Source organism: Odocoileus virginianus, chromosome 30 (assembly GCF_023699985.2).
Source record: "Odocoileus virginianus isolate 20LAN1187 ecotype Illinois chromosome 30, Ovbor_1.2, whole genome shotgun sequence".
Lineage (NCBI taxonomy): Eukaryota > Metazoa > Chordata > Mammalia > Artiodactyla > Cervidae > Odocoileus > Odocoileus virginianus.
Window position 1 is genome coordinate 6,522,571 of NC_069703.1, and position 14,670 is coordinate 6,537,240.

Genomic DNA, 14,670 nt, shown 5'->3' on the forward strand with positions numbered 1-14,670 from the left:
ACATGTCCGTTGTTTTGATAAGTTATGAGAAATGATTTTAGATCACAGCTATACCTCATTATTGTGCAAAAGTGATCCTTTTTAAGTGCACATAAATATTGTCCTATCTTTTTCTTCTTTTCTCACCTTTTCCCCTTGAATATTCTTAGCCATGGCAGGGAACTGCTAAATCTATTTGAAGTAATGCAAAAAGAGAAAAACAACTTATCCATGGTTTGTAAGATTTGTAGTTAGGACATAAAGTGTTGCTACTGTGTGGTAAGTGGCCTATTTACCTAGTAATGCTTGAACTAGTAAAGACCTGATGTGGCGCCCTGTCATGGAGAAAGCTGTTTGTGTACATGTCCTCTCAGAATGTCCAAGTGGGCAGTTAGTTATTCAGTAGCAGACAGGGTTCCTAAAAGCACATTGGGAATTTTTTTAAAAGCCTTTTCTTTTCCCCCAATCTTTCTGTTTTCTCTCTTTCCCTCTTATTTCATTTTCCCTTCTCTGCTTAGTCCTTTCACAGTTAAAGTGATTATTAGTCCATCACTGTAAAGAGAAAACACAATTCTACCCTTGTCTTTGAGATGATTTTGATACAGTTGAAGAGTTGTGTAACAAATATTTAATGTGTGTATCAAAGACATTGGTTTGGTTACTTTTACTTTTCCACCTGTAAGGAACAACAGTATTTTGAATACTATCAAATGTACAAGCTAGGTTAGGAAAAACATTTGTGGTATTGTCTGGAAAAGCAGCTATTATAATTTAAAAAGCTAAAAAAAAAATCTAAAAAGCATGACTTTTACCTCCTATTTTTTGGAAAAAGCTGGTAAGAGAGATCTCTTTTATGATCCAGAGAGATCCAGTTTATGAGAACTTAGCATGTAGGCCTTTTTGCTGTAGAAGTTTTGGAAGTTAGTTTCTGTGGCCACTGTTAGTAGAACTACATCAGACACTTCAGAAAAAATGCTCACTGAAAGGGGATTTGTTCAGTCAGCTCTTTCAGTCCAGTGATTGGAGGGAGTTAACTGTTACTCCCTCATCTGGTGAAGTTGCTACAGGAGTGTTCCCGCTCTTCTTGAGTCTATTTTCCTTTTCTTCTGTTCACTGACATCCTTACCGAGGACCTGTTTGTCTGCAAGGGACTCAATCCTGAGAAGTTTTAAGGAAGGAGATTGGCGTTTTCTTCTCCCAATCCAAGTTCAACTGTTGGAAAATGTGCCTTTAAGCCAAAACCCCTAAGTATCCTTTATTCTCCATCACTGTGTTCAAACTTTCTTTTCTTTTAGCCAAAGAAAGCTTTCTCTCTTAACAGCTTCTCAGTATGACAGTTTTCTTGAGCACCAGCCTTACCTTAATTTCAAGCGCGACAGCACCACCCTGTATAGGTAACTTGCAGGCAAGTGTTTTTGCTGCCCCACAGGTTGTATAACAGGATGAATAGCTCCAACAATATATCCTTTAAGATAGTAGTCTTCCACTTCTGTCACTATATCAAGAATGGAATTTATCTTGATGACTTCTGGGTTTGGTGAAGCTGAAATATCAAATGCAAAGAGACATTTGCACATTCATAAAGTTGAACTATATATTAATTCTATCTATGTGTGATAATACTAATGAATAGAAAACACACTCATTCATATGACTTAATCTCAAATAAAGTTACACTAACAGGGATTACATATTTTCTAAATTAATTCCAGAAAAAAAGCAAAAGTAATCTTAAAAGTTGGCAGATATAGAGTATTATCAATATGTCTTAAAGTGGAAATACAATACCTTGTGTGTGCATATATATATGTATGTTTCAATTTCAATTAAGGCAATTTTATATTTTAGTATTTCATTTGAGTGACTATATTTTCATTAATAGATATAGAAGACATATATAAGAGAAAGAGTATTAGGTTTAAAAGCCAATTGTTTTTATGATTTTGGACAAGATGAGATGTAAAATTTCTTAAGAGTGATATTCATGCAAATCTAAAGATTAAAAATGGGAGAAATGATATTTGTTAAGCAATGCTTTCTTATTTCCAACTACACTTCAAAAACATCATGTTTTAAGTTTCTCTGGGAAACTAAAAATATGATTTCTTATGGCACTTACATAAATATTTGAGTAAAGAAATTGAAAAAGGTACCAGGATTTCTTTTTAATAAGCAGAAATTCTAAATATAAAGGAAATTTACATGCAAAATTTGGTATGCAGTTGAACCATCCCTTTGAAGTAGGACAAATCTGTAGAAACTATAGAATAGTACAATCTGTATAGTTTTCAGTAAAAGTAGAAGGGTGTGTTATATGGGAAATGAATATTCTAGCAGTTTTAATTTTAAAAACAACTTCTTTTTCTGTAACATTATTTCTCACTTTCTGGAAAACCACCAAGAATTAATAGCTATAAATAGAGCTGTAATTTGGTTATCTCTTGAGCAACAAAACATGAGACTAACCCCAGGTATGGGCAGCACTGGCTGCTGGCCTCTGTCAGTGTGGTCAGTGCATCCAGCAAAGGGCTGCTGCCCACTGCCCAGACAGAGGAAGCAGGTTAGGCAGCAGACAAGGAAGAAGGGTCAGAGGAAATCCCCACCGCCTCTCACATTCAAATCCACGTGATAGAACAGAAACACAGCACTTAGGTTCATGTGGGTTTATGCAACTTTTCAAATGAAAATAAAGCACTCCAAGAAAAGTTATATAAACCATGATGAATCCATTTACTCAAATGTTCATCCTTTTTTGGATTTAAACTAATCTATATACAATATATCTTCATTATTATGAATAGGAATAAAAACAAAGAGAGTGATCCTGGGCTTGGAAGAAACAGCTGGATTTCATTGCAAAATGACCCAGTTCTGCCTGCTTGTGTGGCAATCACTCTGTGATTCATTTGGTTTTACTTTTTTAGTATTTAACTACCAACCCTGATTTCCAAACAAAGGAACTAAGAAACTATAAAAGAGAATAAACTGTTAAGACTAAGGAATCAAACGTAGCCTACACTTATTTTTAGACGTCTATACTAATCCTATACAGCTATAAAGAAAATTTCAGTCTTTTAATGGATCTCACTGCTTATTGTCGGAAATGGAAATACTCAGCATAATACAGAAGAATCTTCAGAGTCTGGCCTCTATCTACTAACTCAGCCTTCAGTTGTGTCGTTCTTTTTCGTGTATGTCTTGCTTTGGCAGGACTGAATTACTGGTGTTCCTGAGCCAGGCATACTATTTCATGCCTACAGACCTTCGCTTCCTTTCCTGGTCCCCAAGCTGAGTTAACCACTCCTTCCTCTGTGCTGTGCATCGTACTAGTTCCCTCACCAAACTATATTATAGTTACTTGTTCATATATCTGGCTCTGCTGTTCGACTGAGAATTCCTTACGGGCATAAAACCAGAATCACTTACCCTGAGTAGAAAGTTACATACCAATAAACGCAACAAAAAGAAAACACTTATCAGATTCTAGCAGGAGACTTCTTTTTTTTTTTTTTTTTGATGTTACTGGTATTTTTTTTTTTTTTTTAATTTTTATTAGTTGGAGGCTAATTACTTTACATCATTACAGTAGTTTTTGTTATACATTGATATGAATTAGCCATGGATTTACATGTACTCCCCATCCCAGTCCCCCCTCCCACCTCCCTCTCCACCCAATCCCTCTGGGTCTTCCCAGTGCACCAGGCCTGAGCACTTGTCTCATGCACCCAACCTAGGCTGGTGATCTGTTTCACCCTAGATAATATACATGTTTCAATGCTGTTCTCCTGAAACATCCCACCCTCGCCTTCTCCCAGAGTCCACAAGTCTGTTCCATACATCTGAGTCTCTTTTTCTGTTTTGCATATAGGGTTATCGTTACCATCTTACACACCAAGGAAACCAGATCTGAAAGAGACACATGCACCCCAATGTTCATCGCAGCACTGTTTAGAATAGCCAGGACATGGAAGCAACCCAGATGCCCATCAGCAGACGAATGGATGAGGAAGCTGTGGTACATATACACCATGGAATATTACTCAGCCATTAAAAAGAATTCATTTGAATCAGTTCTAACGAGATGGATGAAACTGGAGCCCATTATACAGAGTGAAGTAAGCCAGAAAGATAAAGACCATTACAGTATACTAACACATATATATGGACTTTAGAAAGATGGTAACGATAACCCTATATGCAAAATAGCAGGAGACTTCTTTGCCAAAGGCTGAGTCACACAGCCCTCCTCTATCTTTGTCAAAAGGGAGAATTAGCCATCTAACTCTAAACTGATTAGACAGCTTAAAAAGAACTGAAAAGAGCACACACAGCTTTCTGGTTATGAGATTCAATGTTAGTTAATTCTGTGTGTGTACAACTTACAGGCATCTTATGTTTAGTGCTAAGTCTTGTGGTAGAGGCTTGGAGCCCCTACTTGGATAAAAGTAGCAAGAAAAGAGTGACAGCCTGCAAGGGGGCAGAGGACATCAGAGGGAATAAAATGAATTATAAAACTAGATAAAAGAACTATAAAAACTTTACAGTCTGAGGTCACTTAGAAGACTTTTTGCACTTCACTGGCCCACTTGATAATGATAATGAAGTCATTCCCCCCGTTCTGTTGTTTCAGAACACTGCTTCAAAGGCAGACTTTGCAGCACATTAAATGCAATCATGGAGACGGTGGCTATAACAGAATGACATCTCTTTACTGCTCAAAGAGATTTCCATTCAGAGGAGAATGTATTTCTGAGGAACACCCTGTTCTCTGGTGATGTCAGAGAAGTTTTGTGACAATGGAACAAATCCAGCTTTTCTGGTCTAATCTACATCCTCTTGCACTCTCAGTGAAGTAAGGTTATTGTCTTGAGTTCAATGCAAAAAAATGTTAATGCACAAAACACAAACACACAAGAGAGAGAAGTTTTGGGAGGAATTACAAACTGAGAAGTCCAAGAAAGCCACAAACGGGGTAAAGGAAAGTTGTACATCAATACTTATAAGCATATCTTAGCATAAGTTTTTGTAAACATCATATCACTTTGGGCCCAGTGCTTTGCATTAATTATTCAACTGTCTCAAATGTGCATGTTCTTCTAATTGGAGGTCTGTGTGTCTTTTGATAAATTGCACTCAGCATAGACATGGCAATTATCGTAAATGCTTAAAATATGCTTATTAAAGGACCAGCTGTATGAAAAATTGGTTGTAACATTAACATATTCAATGAACAGAGTTCCAGGGTGCTCATGGAGCAACAGTTTAGAAAACAGATTCTATGGGGAATTCCCTGGTGGTCCAGTGGTTAGGACTCTGCACTTTGACTGCTGAGGGTTGACAAGGTACTTTGCAACCATGTGCCTCAGTTTCCTCATCTGCGAGGTGAGAATAATAGTAGTCTCTATAGGGTTGTTAGGATTGAATAAATTTATATTTGCTCCTAGAAAGTATCTGGCATGTAGCTATACAACTGTTGGCTGCTTTGTTAAATAAAGTCCTCTCCTGCAGAAAGAGGGGCAGCACACTATTCTCACTGTTAGCATTAGGATCGGGAAGCAAATCACCTGGGCTCAAATTATGCCATGTACTAGATCTGGAATCAGTTACTTTGCCTCTCTGAGATGGGGACAAATTAACTTCATAGAGTTGCTTTGATAATAACTATAAAACATGAGCCCAGGGCCTGGTACAAAATAAACACACAGACATCAGAGATGTGTCTCTCTGTTGGTGGCCCAGCTCAGAAAAGATGGTTTTGAATGGAAGCTGTCCTCAGAGACAAGTCATTGTTGGTTTAAAAAAAATCTCCAGGAAGAAGTTTATTGTAGAGATCTGGACTTATTTCAAAAGCCCAGCCTGGCTCCCTATCTGTAGAATTCTAGATCAGAGGCCTTTAACTCACACTCTAGACCTCAAATCCCTAACTCACCCTGTAGATTAGGTGTCCCCAGCTCACTCTCCAGACCAGGGTCCCTAACTCACACCAATCTACTCCATGGAGTCCCAGACTCAAATGTCCAAAGGTACCAGCTTGATAAAACAAAGAAAGGGGCTGTGCTGGAGGAGGGACCTGGGGAGACTTAACACCTCACCTGAGGGTGCAGCAGCCCTGGTCTAGTAGTTGCCATGTGGCAGGTGGGCCCAGTGTCACCGAATCTTCTTAGTGGAGACAGGAGGATGGTGGTGAGAGAGGGCTGGGATTCACTCTCTTGGCAGATTGTCTTTCTTATCCGACATTGTGACTTACCTTAAACATGCCAGTGTCATTCAAGAAAAGTAAACCCAGGAGCAAGGAAAAGAGAAATAAATCTGGAAGTTTTGTTGAGAATATCCCTTCATGTAATCCCCTCTATTCTTAATAATGCTTTAAACTGTGCTGAAAAGAGACTGGCAACCTGATTCAGCTTAGAGATGTGAGGAAGGGCGAGCTGCGCCCACAGAGTGAGGTATTTTCATCAGTGCTCACTAGAGTGGATAATTATTTCTCTGTGATAGTCAAGCCTTTGATTTGATCTCCTTACACTGGGGCGGTAATATCAGAGACTCTATTACTTTAAAACACAGGAAATTAGGGGGGAGGTGTTTTGGCTAGAATGGAACAGCACAGGCAGTCAGCAGCAGCTGCGAGCCATCTTGCTCTTAGCTCCCCAACCACCAAGAGCTCCTTCTCAGTTCCTCGGGAGAAGGAACAAACGGTGATGTTGACAGCATTAATGGGTGGGGTTGGTTGCTATTCAATCAATGCTCCGTGATTTGTAAAAGCTTTAATTTACCTTACAAGGCCATTGTGAAGGAAAGTATTTTGTAGTTGCTTTGAAAACTATCCACATGCAGTGTGGATTTTTTTCTGATTAAAATGTAAACATATAGAAGGTTAAGTAACGTTCTGTCATTTTTCCTCATAGTTTCTGAAATATCAGTACAGTATACTTTTTTATGGTCCTTTGCTTAAAAACTTCAGAGATAAAGATCAAATTTAAAAAATACAAAAAAGTCACATTCTTTTAGTATAAAGCTAAGAACTTGTTCAATACCAAAAGCTTCGCTCTGATGATGTAACTCTATGAAAAAAGTCCAAGACATATAAATGTGTTTTTTTGTGAAGATTGGTATGTATTTTTGATATATTTATGAAACATTGTTTCCTCAGATAAAAATATGATGTGCAAACACTGGCAAGTAATTTTACCATATTTTCAAAAGGAAACAGACTGTCAGACTCCATATTATATTTAGCAGTTATAGTAAGAAATAACAAGTAACATATACCAAGGTATTTTGTGCCAGGCACTATGTGAAGTGCTTTACATACCCAGACTTAATAAGTCCTTACAAAAACCCCATAAGGTAGATATTGTCATTATTCTCAGATGAAGAAACTCAGGAAGAGAGAGGTTTGATAACTTGCCCAGATTGTTAGTGAGTGGTAAGGCTGTGCCCCTGCAAGTGGGAAAGGTTGAAGGCAGGAGAAGGGGTGACAGAGGATGAGATGGTTGGATGACATCATTGACTCAATGGACATGGGTTCGAGCAAACTCCAGGAAACAGCGAAGGGCAGGGAAGCCTGGTGTACTGCAGCCCATGGGGTCGCAGAGAGTACGACTGAGCAGCTGAACAACAACAACAACAAAGGCTGTGACTGAACCAGACAGAGTGACTCCATGGAATTCTTCAGGCAAGAATATTGGAGTGGGTTGCCATACCCTCCAGATATTCTTCCCGATCCAGGGATCAAACCTGTGTCTCTTACATCTCCTGCATTGGCAGGCAGATTCTTTACCACTAGCGCCACCTGGGAAGCCCTTTTAGCACCTACAGGAAAGTAAAACTTCATTTGCAATTTTGTTAATTCAGAATTTGTGAAAATTCAGACATGAGCTGCACTAAAGCTTTTGATTTCTATAAATTGTTAAGCAATTTAATGTATGGGTATTAAAAAGTATCTGGTTTACGCTACTTGTCAAAATGTTTTGTTATTTAGAAATATAAACTACTATATAAGGAACATCCAAATTACATAGCTTTTTGTTTTCAATAAAAGTTGCCATCTTTGTAGTCACTCATTAATATATTTAATTGAAGTAATACAGTTGTAGTTTTGAAATACACCCCAACTCGAGGAACTGCATAGTTCATTATTATAGGCAGCTGTGCAAAAGATCACATCATGACCACTTAAAATTCGTGCAGTCTGTGTTCCACTGCTGCCTCCCTCATGTGATACACTCCACCTATTCTGTTTGCAGTTCCCAAACCATGAAATATTCTCCTGTTTCTGAGTCTGTTCATTTTGTCTTTCAACCTTGTTTGCCTTACTCCCACTTCCTACTTAGCTTTTTTTTTTTAATCTTTAAAAAAATCTTGTGTAGGGGTAGAAACGTAACATACAAAAAGCGTAAAACATGTTCAAAAGTGCCAACATTTGGTAACGCCATCCATTCAAAAATCAGAAAATGACAGGCACTCCAGAAGCCTACCATTCCGCCCTTTCCAATCACAATCCCTCTCTCCCACTCTGTGCTAACTTGACTTTTTCTTTTACTTTGACTTTTATGGTCCTCAATTCCTTGCTCTTCTTCTTAGTTGACTATGCAAGAATGGTGGCGCTCATGGTAAAGAACCTGCCTGCCAATGCAGAAGACATAAGAAACGTGGATTTGATCCCTGGGTCGGGAAGGGGAAGAAGGACCCTTCTCCGTCCCCTGGAGAAGGGCACGGCAACCCACTCCAGTATTCTTGCCTGGAGAATTTCATGGACAGAGGAGCCTGGTGGGCTATGGCCCACAGGGCTGCAAAGAGTCAGACACGACTGAAGCGACTTAGCGTACATGCATGCAAGAATGTAAATAAACACTATAGTTCAGATTTCCCAATTTTTGGAGCTTTATGTAAATGGAACCATACAATATGTGCTTTTGGGTTTGTTTTCTTTCACTGAACATTAAGCTCATGAGATTTATCTGGTCCAGCTTGTGTAGTTATGATTTGTTTTTCTGATTGCATTATAGTGCTGCTGCTGCTGCTAAGTCACTTCAGTCGTGTCCGACCCTGTGCGACCCCATAGACGGCAGCCCACCAGGCTCCCCTGTCCCTGGGACTCTCCAGGCAAGAATACTGAAGTGGGTTGCCATTTCCTTCTCCAATGCATGAAAGTGAAAAATGAAAGTGAGGTCGCTCAGTCATGTCCAACTCATAGCGACCCCATGGACTGCAGCCCACCAGGCTCCTCCGTCCATGGGATTTTCCAGGCAAGAGTACTGGAGTGGGGTGCCATTGCCTTCTCCTGCATTATAGTAGAGGACCACAAAGTACTGCCTATGGCCTGTTTTGTCACATATGGTATGTTGGCTCTACATTGGCTGAGCTGAGTAGTCAGGACAGAGATCACATGGCTCACAAAGCCTAAAATATTTGCTATCTGGCCCTTTTCAGAAAAAGCTGGCGCGCTGCGGTTCATGGGGTCGCAAAGAGTTGGACACGACTGAGCAAGTGAACTGAACTGAACTGAGTCTTACTTCTGTAGTATAGGGTTGCATGGTATACGGGTACAAGTGCTCAGGCGCTCAGTAGTGCTTGACTCTTTGCAGCCCCATAGACTGTAGCCCTCCAGGCTCCCCCTATCCATGGAATTTTCCGGGCAAGAACTGGAGTGGGTTACCATCTCCCACCCCAGAGGATCTTCCTGACCCAGGGATCGAACCTGCATCTCTTGTGTCTCTTCAATGCGCAGGCCGGTTCTTTACCAGTAGCACCACCTGGGAAGCCCTGCATCATATGATATACCATAATTTACTTTCTCAATCTCTTCTTTGTAGATTCCTGGGTTGTTCACACTTTTGGGGTTATTATAAGTAGTCCTTCTATCAGTATTTTTGTTTGTGCTGCAGGTGAATGCGTAGCCACACTTCCACTGGGATATGGATCTTTACTAAAGAGATAATGACAAAGCATTTTTTTTTTCAAAGTGATTGTACCAGTTTACAAATACCTGGTATCAGCAGTCTTTTGACATTTTAGGGGCTTCCCTGGTAAGGAATCCACCTGCAGTGCAGGAGACCTGGGTTTGATCCCTGGGTGGGAAGAACCCCTGGAGAAGGGAATGGCTACCCACCCCAAAAGTCTGGCCTGGAGAATTCCATGGACAGAGGAGCCTGGCAGGCTACAGTCCATGGGGTCACAAAGAGTTGGACATGACCTTCACTTTCTCAACATTTTAGCTGTTTTTTTGGATAGTTTATAGTGTTTCTCACTGTGGTTTTAACATGCATTTTTCCTGATTACTAATGAAGCTGAGCACAGTTTCATATGTCTGTTGGCAATTTGGATTTCCTGTTTCGTCATCTACCTGTCCAAATTCCTTGTCCATTTTTCTATTCAGTTGTTTTTCCTTTCTTGATTTTCAGTTTCATTTTATGTATTATGGATCCAAATTTTTGTCCAAGTTCTACTCATTCTTAGATGATAGGAGGTGGCACTTAAAAAATTTTTTTTAAAACATTTTTTAGCAACTAAGCAAGCTTTCTTTCCTTAAAAAAAGAAAATTATTTATTTATTTATTTTTGACTGTCCTGGGCCTTTGTTGTGTTGTGCATGCTTCTTCCTCTTGTGCTGAGTGCGGGATACTATTCATTGCGATATTCGGGCCTCTCATTGAGGTGGCTTCTGTTGTGGTGGAGCACTGACTGTGGGGCCTGGGCTTCAGTAGTTGCAGCACGCGGGCTTAGCAGTTGTGGCTCCCCGGTTTTAAAGCACCAACCCAGTATATGTGCACATGAGCTTAGTTGCCACGATGGGCATGTGTGATCCTCCCAGACCAGGGATTGAACCTGTGTCTCCTGTATCGGTAGGTGGATTCTTTACCACTTGAAGGAAGCTCGAGATGGAATGTCTTTTAAGGAGTCTTTCTGGATCTACCTATCAAGTGGAGGTGTTCTTCTTTCCATCTCTACAACCCTCAGATTTCTAGCAAAGCCTGTATCACAGCATAGAGTGTTTGCACCGTAAATGAATGCCCCTCATCAGGATGCTCGCTAGGACGCAGGTTCTTACAAGTCAAGGACTAGGCTTTACTTATCTCTGTATCCTCATTCTGAGCTCAGTAGGTGCTGAGTGTTAGTTCAGAGAATAAATAAATGTCTACCCAGATATAAGAAAAAAACCCAATATAATGTAGATTGCCAATAGGAATGTATTTTCTCCCAACATCAATATTTATTCAAGTGGGTTGAAAAGTGAAAGTGAAGTTGCTCAGTGGTGTCCAGCTCTTTGCGACCCCGTGGACTGTAGCCTACCAGGCTCCTCCGTCCATGGGATTTTCCAGGCAAGAGAACTGGAGTGGGTTGCCATTTCCTTATCCAGGGGATCTTCCTGACCCAGAGACTGAACCCAGGTCTCCCGAATTGTAGGCAGACACCTTACCGTCTGAGCCACCAAGTGGGTTAACCGTATGCTATTATCAGAGATTCCCTACTCCCCCAGGTCAGAATGGGATCTTTCCCTTCTATAACAGTCTGAAATTGTGAGGTTTTATTACATTTTTAGACCAAAATATCCCACTAATTTAAACATAAGAAAAGTCTGTATGCAGTTTTTTCACCTGGTAGGAGTATGCACTAGGCACCATGTCAAGGATTATGTTGATGCTTGAGTAAATTTAGCAATTTTTTCTATAAATTTCTTTTTATGTAGCATTTTACATTTGAAAATCTTTTGACAGCTTGAGAAAATATTCAAGAACTTATGAGTCAAACAGATATAGAAAATTAAGCTGGACTGACCTTCCTTCTTTCCTTCCTTCCCTCATTTCTGATACTTTATTCATCTCTTGTTGATTTTTAGATGCATTCTCTTCAGTGCTGCATTTTCATTCTTCTTGAAAGTTCTCTAGCATTTAAAATTACTGATCATTTCTTGCTTTTTGAAACCCTTCCTTTCCTTGTTTTCTCTGGAGCTATGTAAGTTGCAGTTGTCTTCAGACTCTGTCATTTTTGTTGGAGGTGGTTTAGTCGCTAAGTTGTGTCCAACTCTTTGCAACCCCATGGACCATAGCCTTCCAGGTTCCTCTGTTCCATGGGATTCTCCAAGCAAGAATACTGTTGTGAGTTGCCATTTCCTTCTCCAGGGGATCTTCCCGACCCAGGAATTGAGCCCAGGCGTCCTGCATTGTAGGCAGATTCTTTACTGACTAAGCTACGAGGGAATGACTTGTAGATTCTGTCATTTTTGTTGAATAGTCCTCAATACCATTAAATACACCTGATGACTCAGCCCAAGACACTTATGCTCTGCCCATATTCTCCTCTTCAAGACTTTATCTACTTCAAGTCCTCCTGGAAGTCATCATCTCCAGCTTTGTACCTATAACTCTCTCTGCCAGGATGTTCCACTGCCACCTCACAGGCAATGTGCCTGGAATGGAATTGCTGTTTCACCTACTGACTCTTTGTGGGATGCCCCTCCTACTGTGGGAGGCATGGTTATCCCCACAGTTACTCAGGCTCAGAACCGCGAAGTCATCCTGGATTTCTCATTCTTTCTGTCCCTTCCTATCTAGCCAGCCATAGGCTAAGTTCCTCTTTGGTAATTTACAAATGACCCTTGCATCCTCTCCTTATTGCAGGTCCATATTGTCAGTTGTGTCCGACTCTTTGCAACCCTATAGACTGTAACTCGCCAGGCTCCTCTGTCCATGGGATTCTCCAGATAAAAATACTGGAGTGGGTTGCCATACCCTCCTCCAGGAGATCTTCCCGATCTGGGGATCTTTCTGATTCAGGGACCTTTCCAATCCAGGGATTGAGGCCGCATTTCTTATGTCTCCTGCATTGGCAGGCAGGTTCTTTACCCCTAGCACCTCCTGGGAAGCCCATTATTTCAACACCACTCATTGGCCATCAGTCTTGTGCCAAACAGTATGCCAAACACAGCAATACAAAGGTAGACATGGCATACTTCCTGACCTTGAGGAGTTCATGATCTTGTCCAGTCTGACCAATTAGAATTTAAAATACCAGAAGGCAAAAACTATGTGTTATTTCTTTTTGTATTTTCATTACTTATCAGCATCTTCTATGGAGTCCATACATCAATATATTTATTACTGTAACAATGATAACAAAAGACAACAATGAGAGTTTCTTGTTCCCATAATAAGAAAGCTAGCCAGGGTCCAGCAAAATTTTTCTCAATGTGTTTTTACATAATTCTATTAGAAAGTCAAATAAGGAAGTTACCATCTGTCCTTCTTTTGGGTTTCTAATATTATAGAAATTTCTTTTTAATCATAAAGCTATACATGCTCTAAAAATCTTTAAAGCCATGGTTATTCAGATTATTTTCTGGGGTTGCACAAGAAGGCAAACCAACCCTTCGGGATCATTTGCAGAATTCATTTAACTTTTCACTAATAAATTCTGTAATGTGTGTCAGAAATTCTGACACACACTCTCATAAATACACATGTACAGATTACTATACAATAATCCAGAAAATTGATCACAAAGGCTGTGCTGAAGTTTCAGTCGTGCAATTAGTAGACCTGGCATAGAGTGAGGAGGGGTAACACTTTAGGTGCTTGTGTGCATGGGTGCTCAGTCCCTCAGTCATGTCTGACTCTGTGATTCTACGGACTGTAACCTGCCAGGCTCCTCTGTCCACGGGACCATCCTGGCAAGAATACTGGAGTGGGTTGCCATTTCCTCATCCAGGAGATCTTCCTCACCCAGGGGTCGAACTTGTGTCTCCTGCATCGCAGGCAGATTCTTTACCACTGAGCCACCTGGGAAGCCCTGCTTACTAACTGCCAAGTACTTTTTCAAAGAGATTATTTTGTATAATCTCCTTTAATCCTTAAAACAATTCTACTATGTAAGTACCATTAGAATCTCCATTTTATAGATGAGGAAGCTCAGATACAGCAAAGTTCATAAACTTGTTAAGTTAGTGAGTGAAAGAGCCTAGATTAGAAGCCAGGAACTTAACTCCAGACCCTTGTGTGCTTAATGATTAGACTATTGTTTCTCCCAGAGGAAATGGCAACCCACTCCAGTATTCTTGCCTGGAGAATCCTATGGACAGAGGAGCCTGGCGGGCTATGGGGTTGCAAGGGTCAGACACAACTTAGCGACTAAACTAACACCACCACCAGAGATATACAAATAATGGCTCAAAGTCCCCACCACACACAAAAAAAATTGTGGGAAAGGCACACACACACACAGGGAGTGGAACTAAATGGAAAATAAACTGTTTAAGATAATTATAGCCACTGTAACACAGGGCACTGGAAATATCAAAGGGTCTCCTGCCCCACTGGGACTAACTCCCTATCCCATGTTCTCTGTTGGGAAAAACAGAGGAGAAGAGCATAAGAGACAGGCTCTTCGTGAGCACACACAGCTGTCGCCACCAGACCATTTTGTTTCCTGGAAGGTTGCTCACTGCACATGGCCTCTGAGGGGCAGAAGATGCCACTATTCAGTAGTCCTGACAGCGACTCCAGGTCAGAATGGCTGGGGCTAAACCTAGAAGGCTGGCAGGCTTCAACCCCCACATGACTCATTTCTCTGTACACTAGAGGGATAGGTGGGGGTGAGACACAGCAGAAGAGAACAAGGCGATTCGTGGAGCTGGGCTGATACTGAGTTTTGGCTTCTGAGGCAAAGGCAGAGACAAACAAAACAACATGGAAAA

General features: G+C 40.6%; 1 protein-coding gene across 7 annotated transcripts in view; it reads right to left on the reverse strand.

Annotated features, from left to right (window-relative positions):
- RFTN2 (raftlin family member 2) overlaps positions 1 to 14,670 on the reverse strand; it is an 85,990-nt gene that overhangs the window by 50,333 nt on the left and 20,987 nt on the right. For all 7 annotated transcript variants that reach the window (XM_020893561.2, XM_020893563.2, XM_070458503.1 and 4 more), the window contains one exon: positions 1,339 to 1,522. In XM_020893561.2, the coding sequence (XP_020749220.1) occupies positions 1,339 to 1,522 (184 nt within the window). The remainder of the gene's footprint in view (positions 1 to 1,338; positions 1,523 to 14,670) is intronic.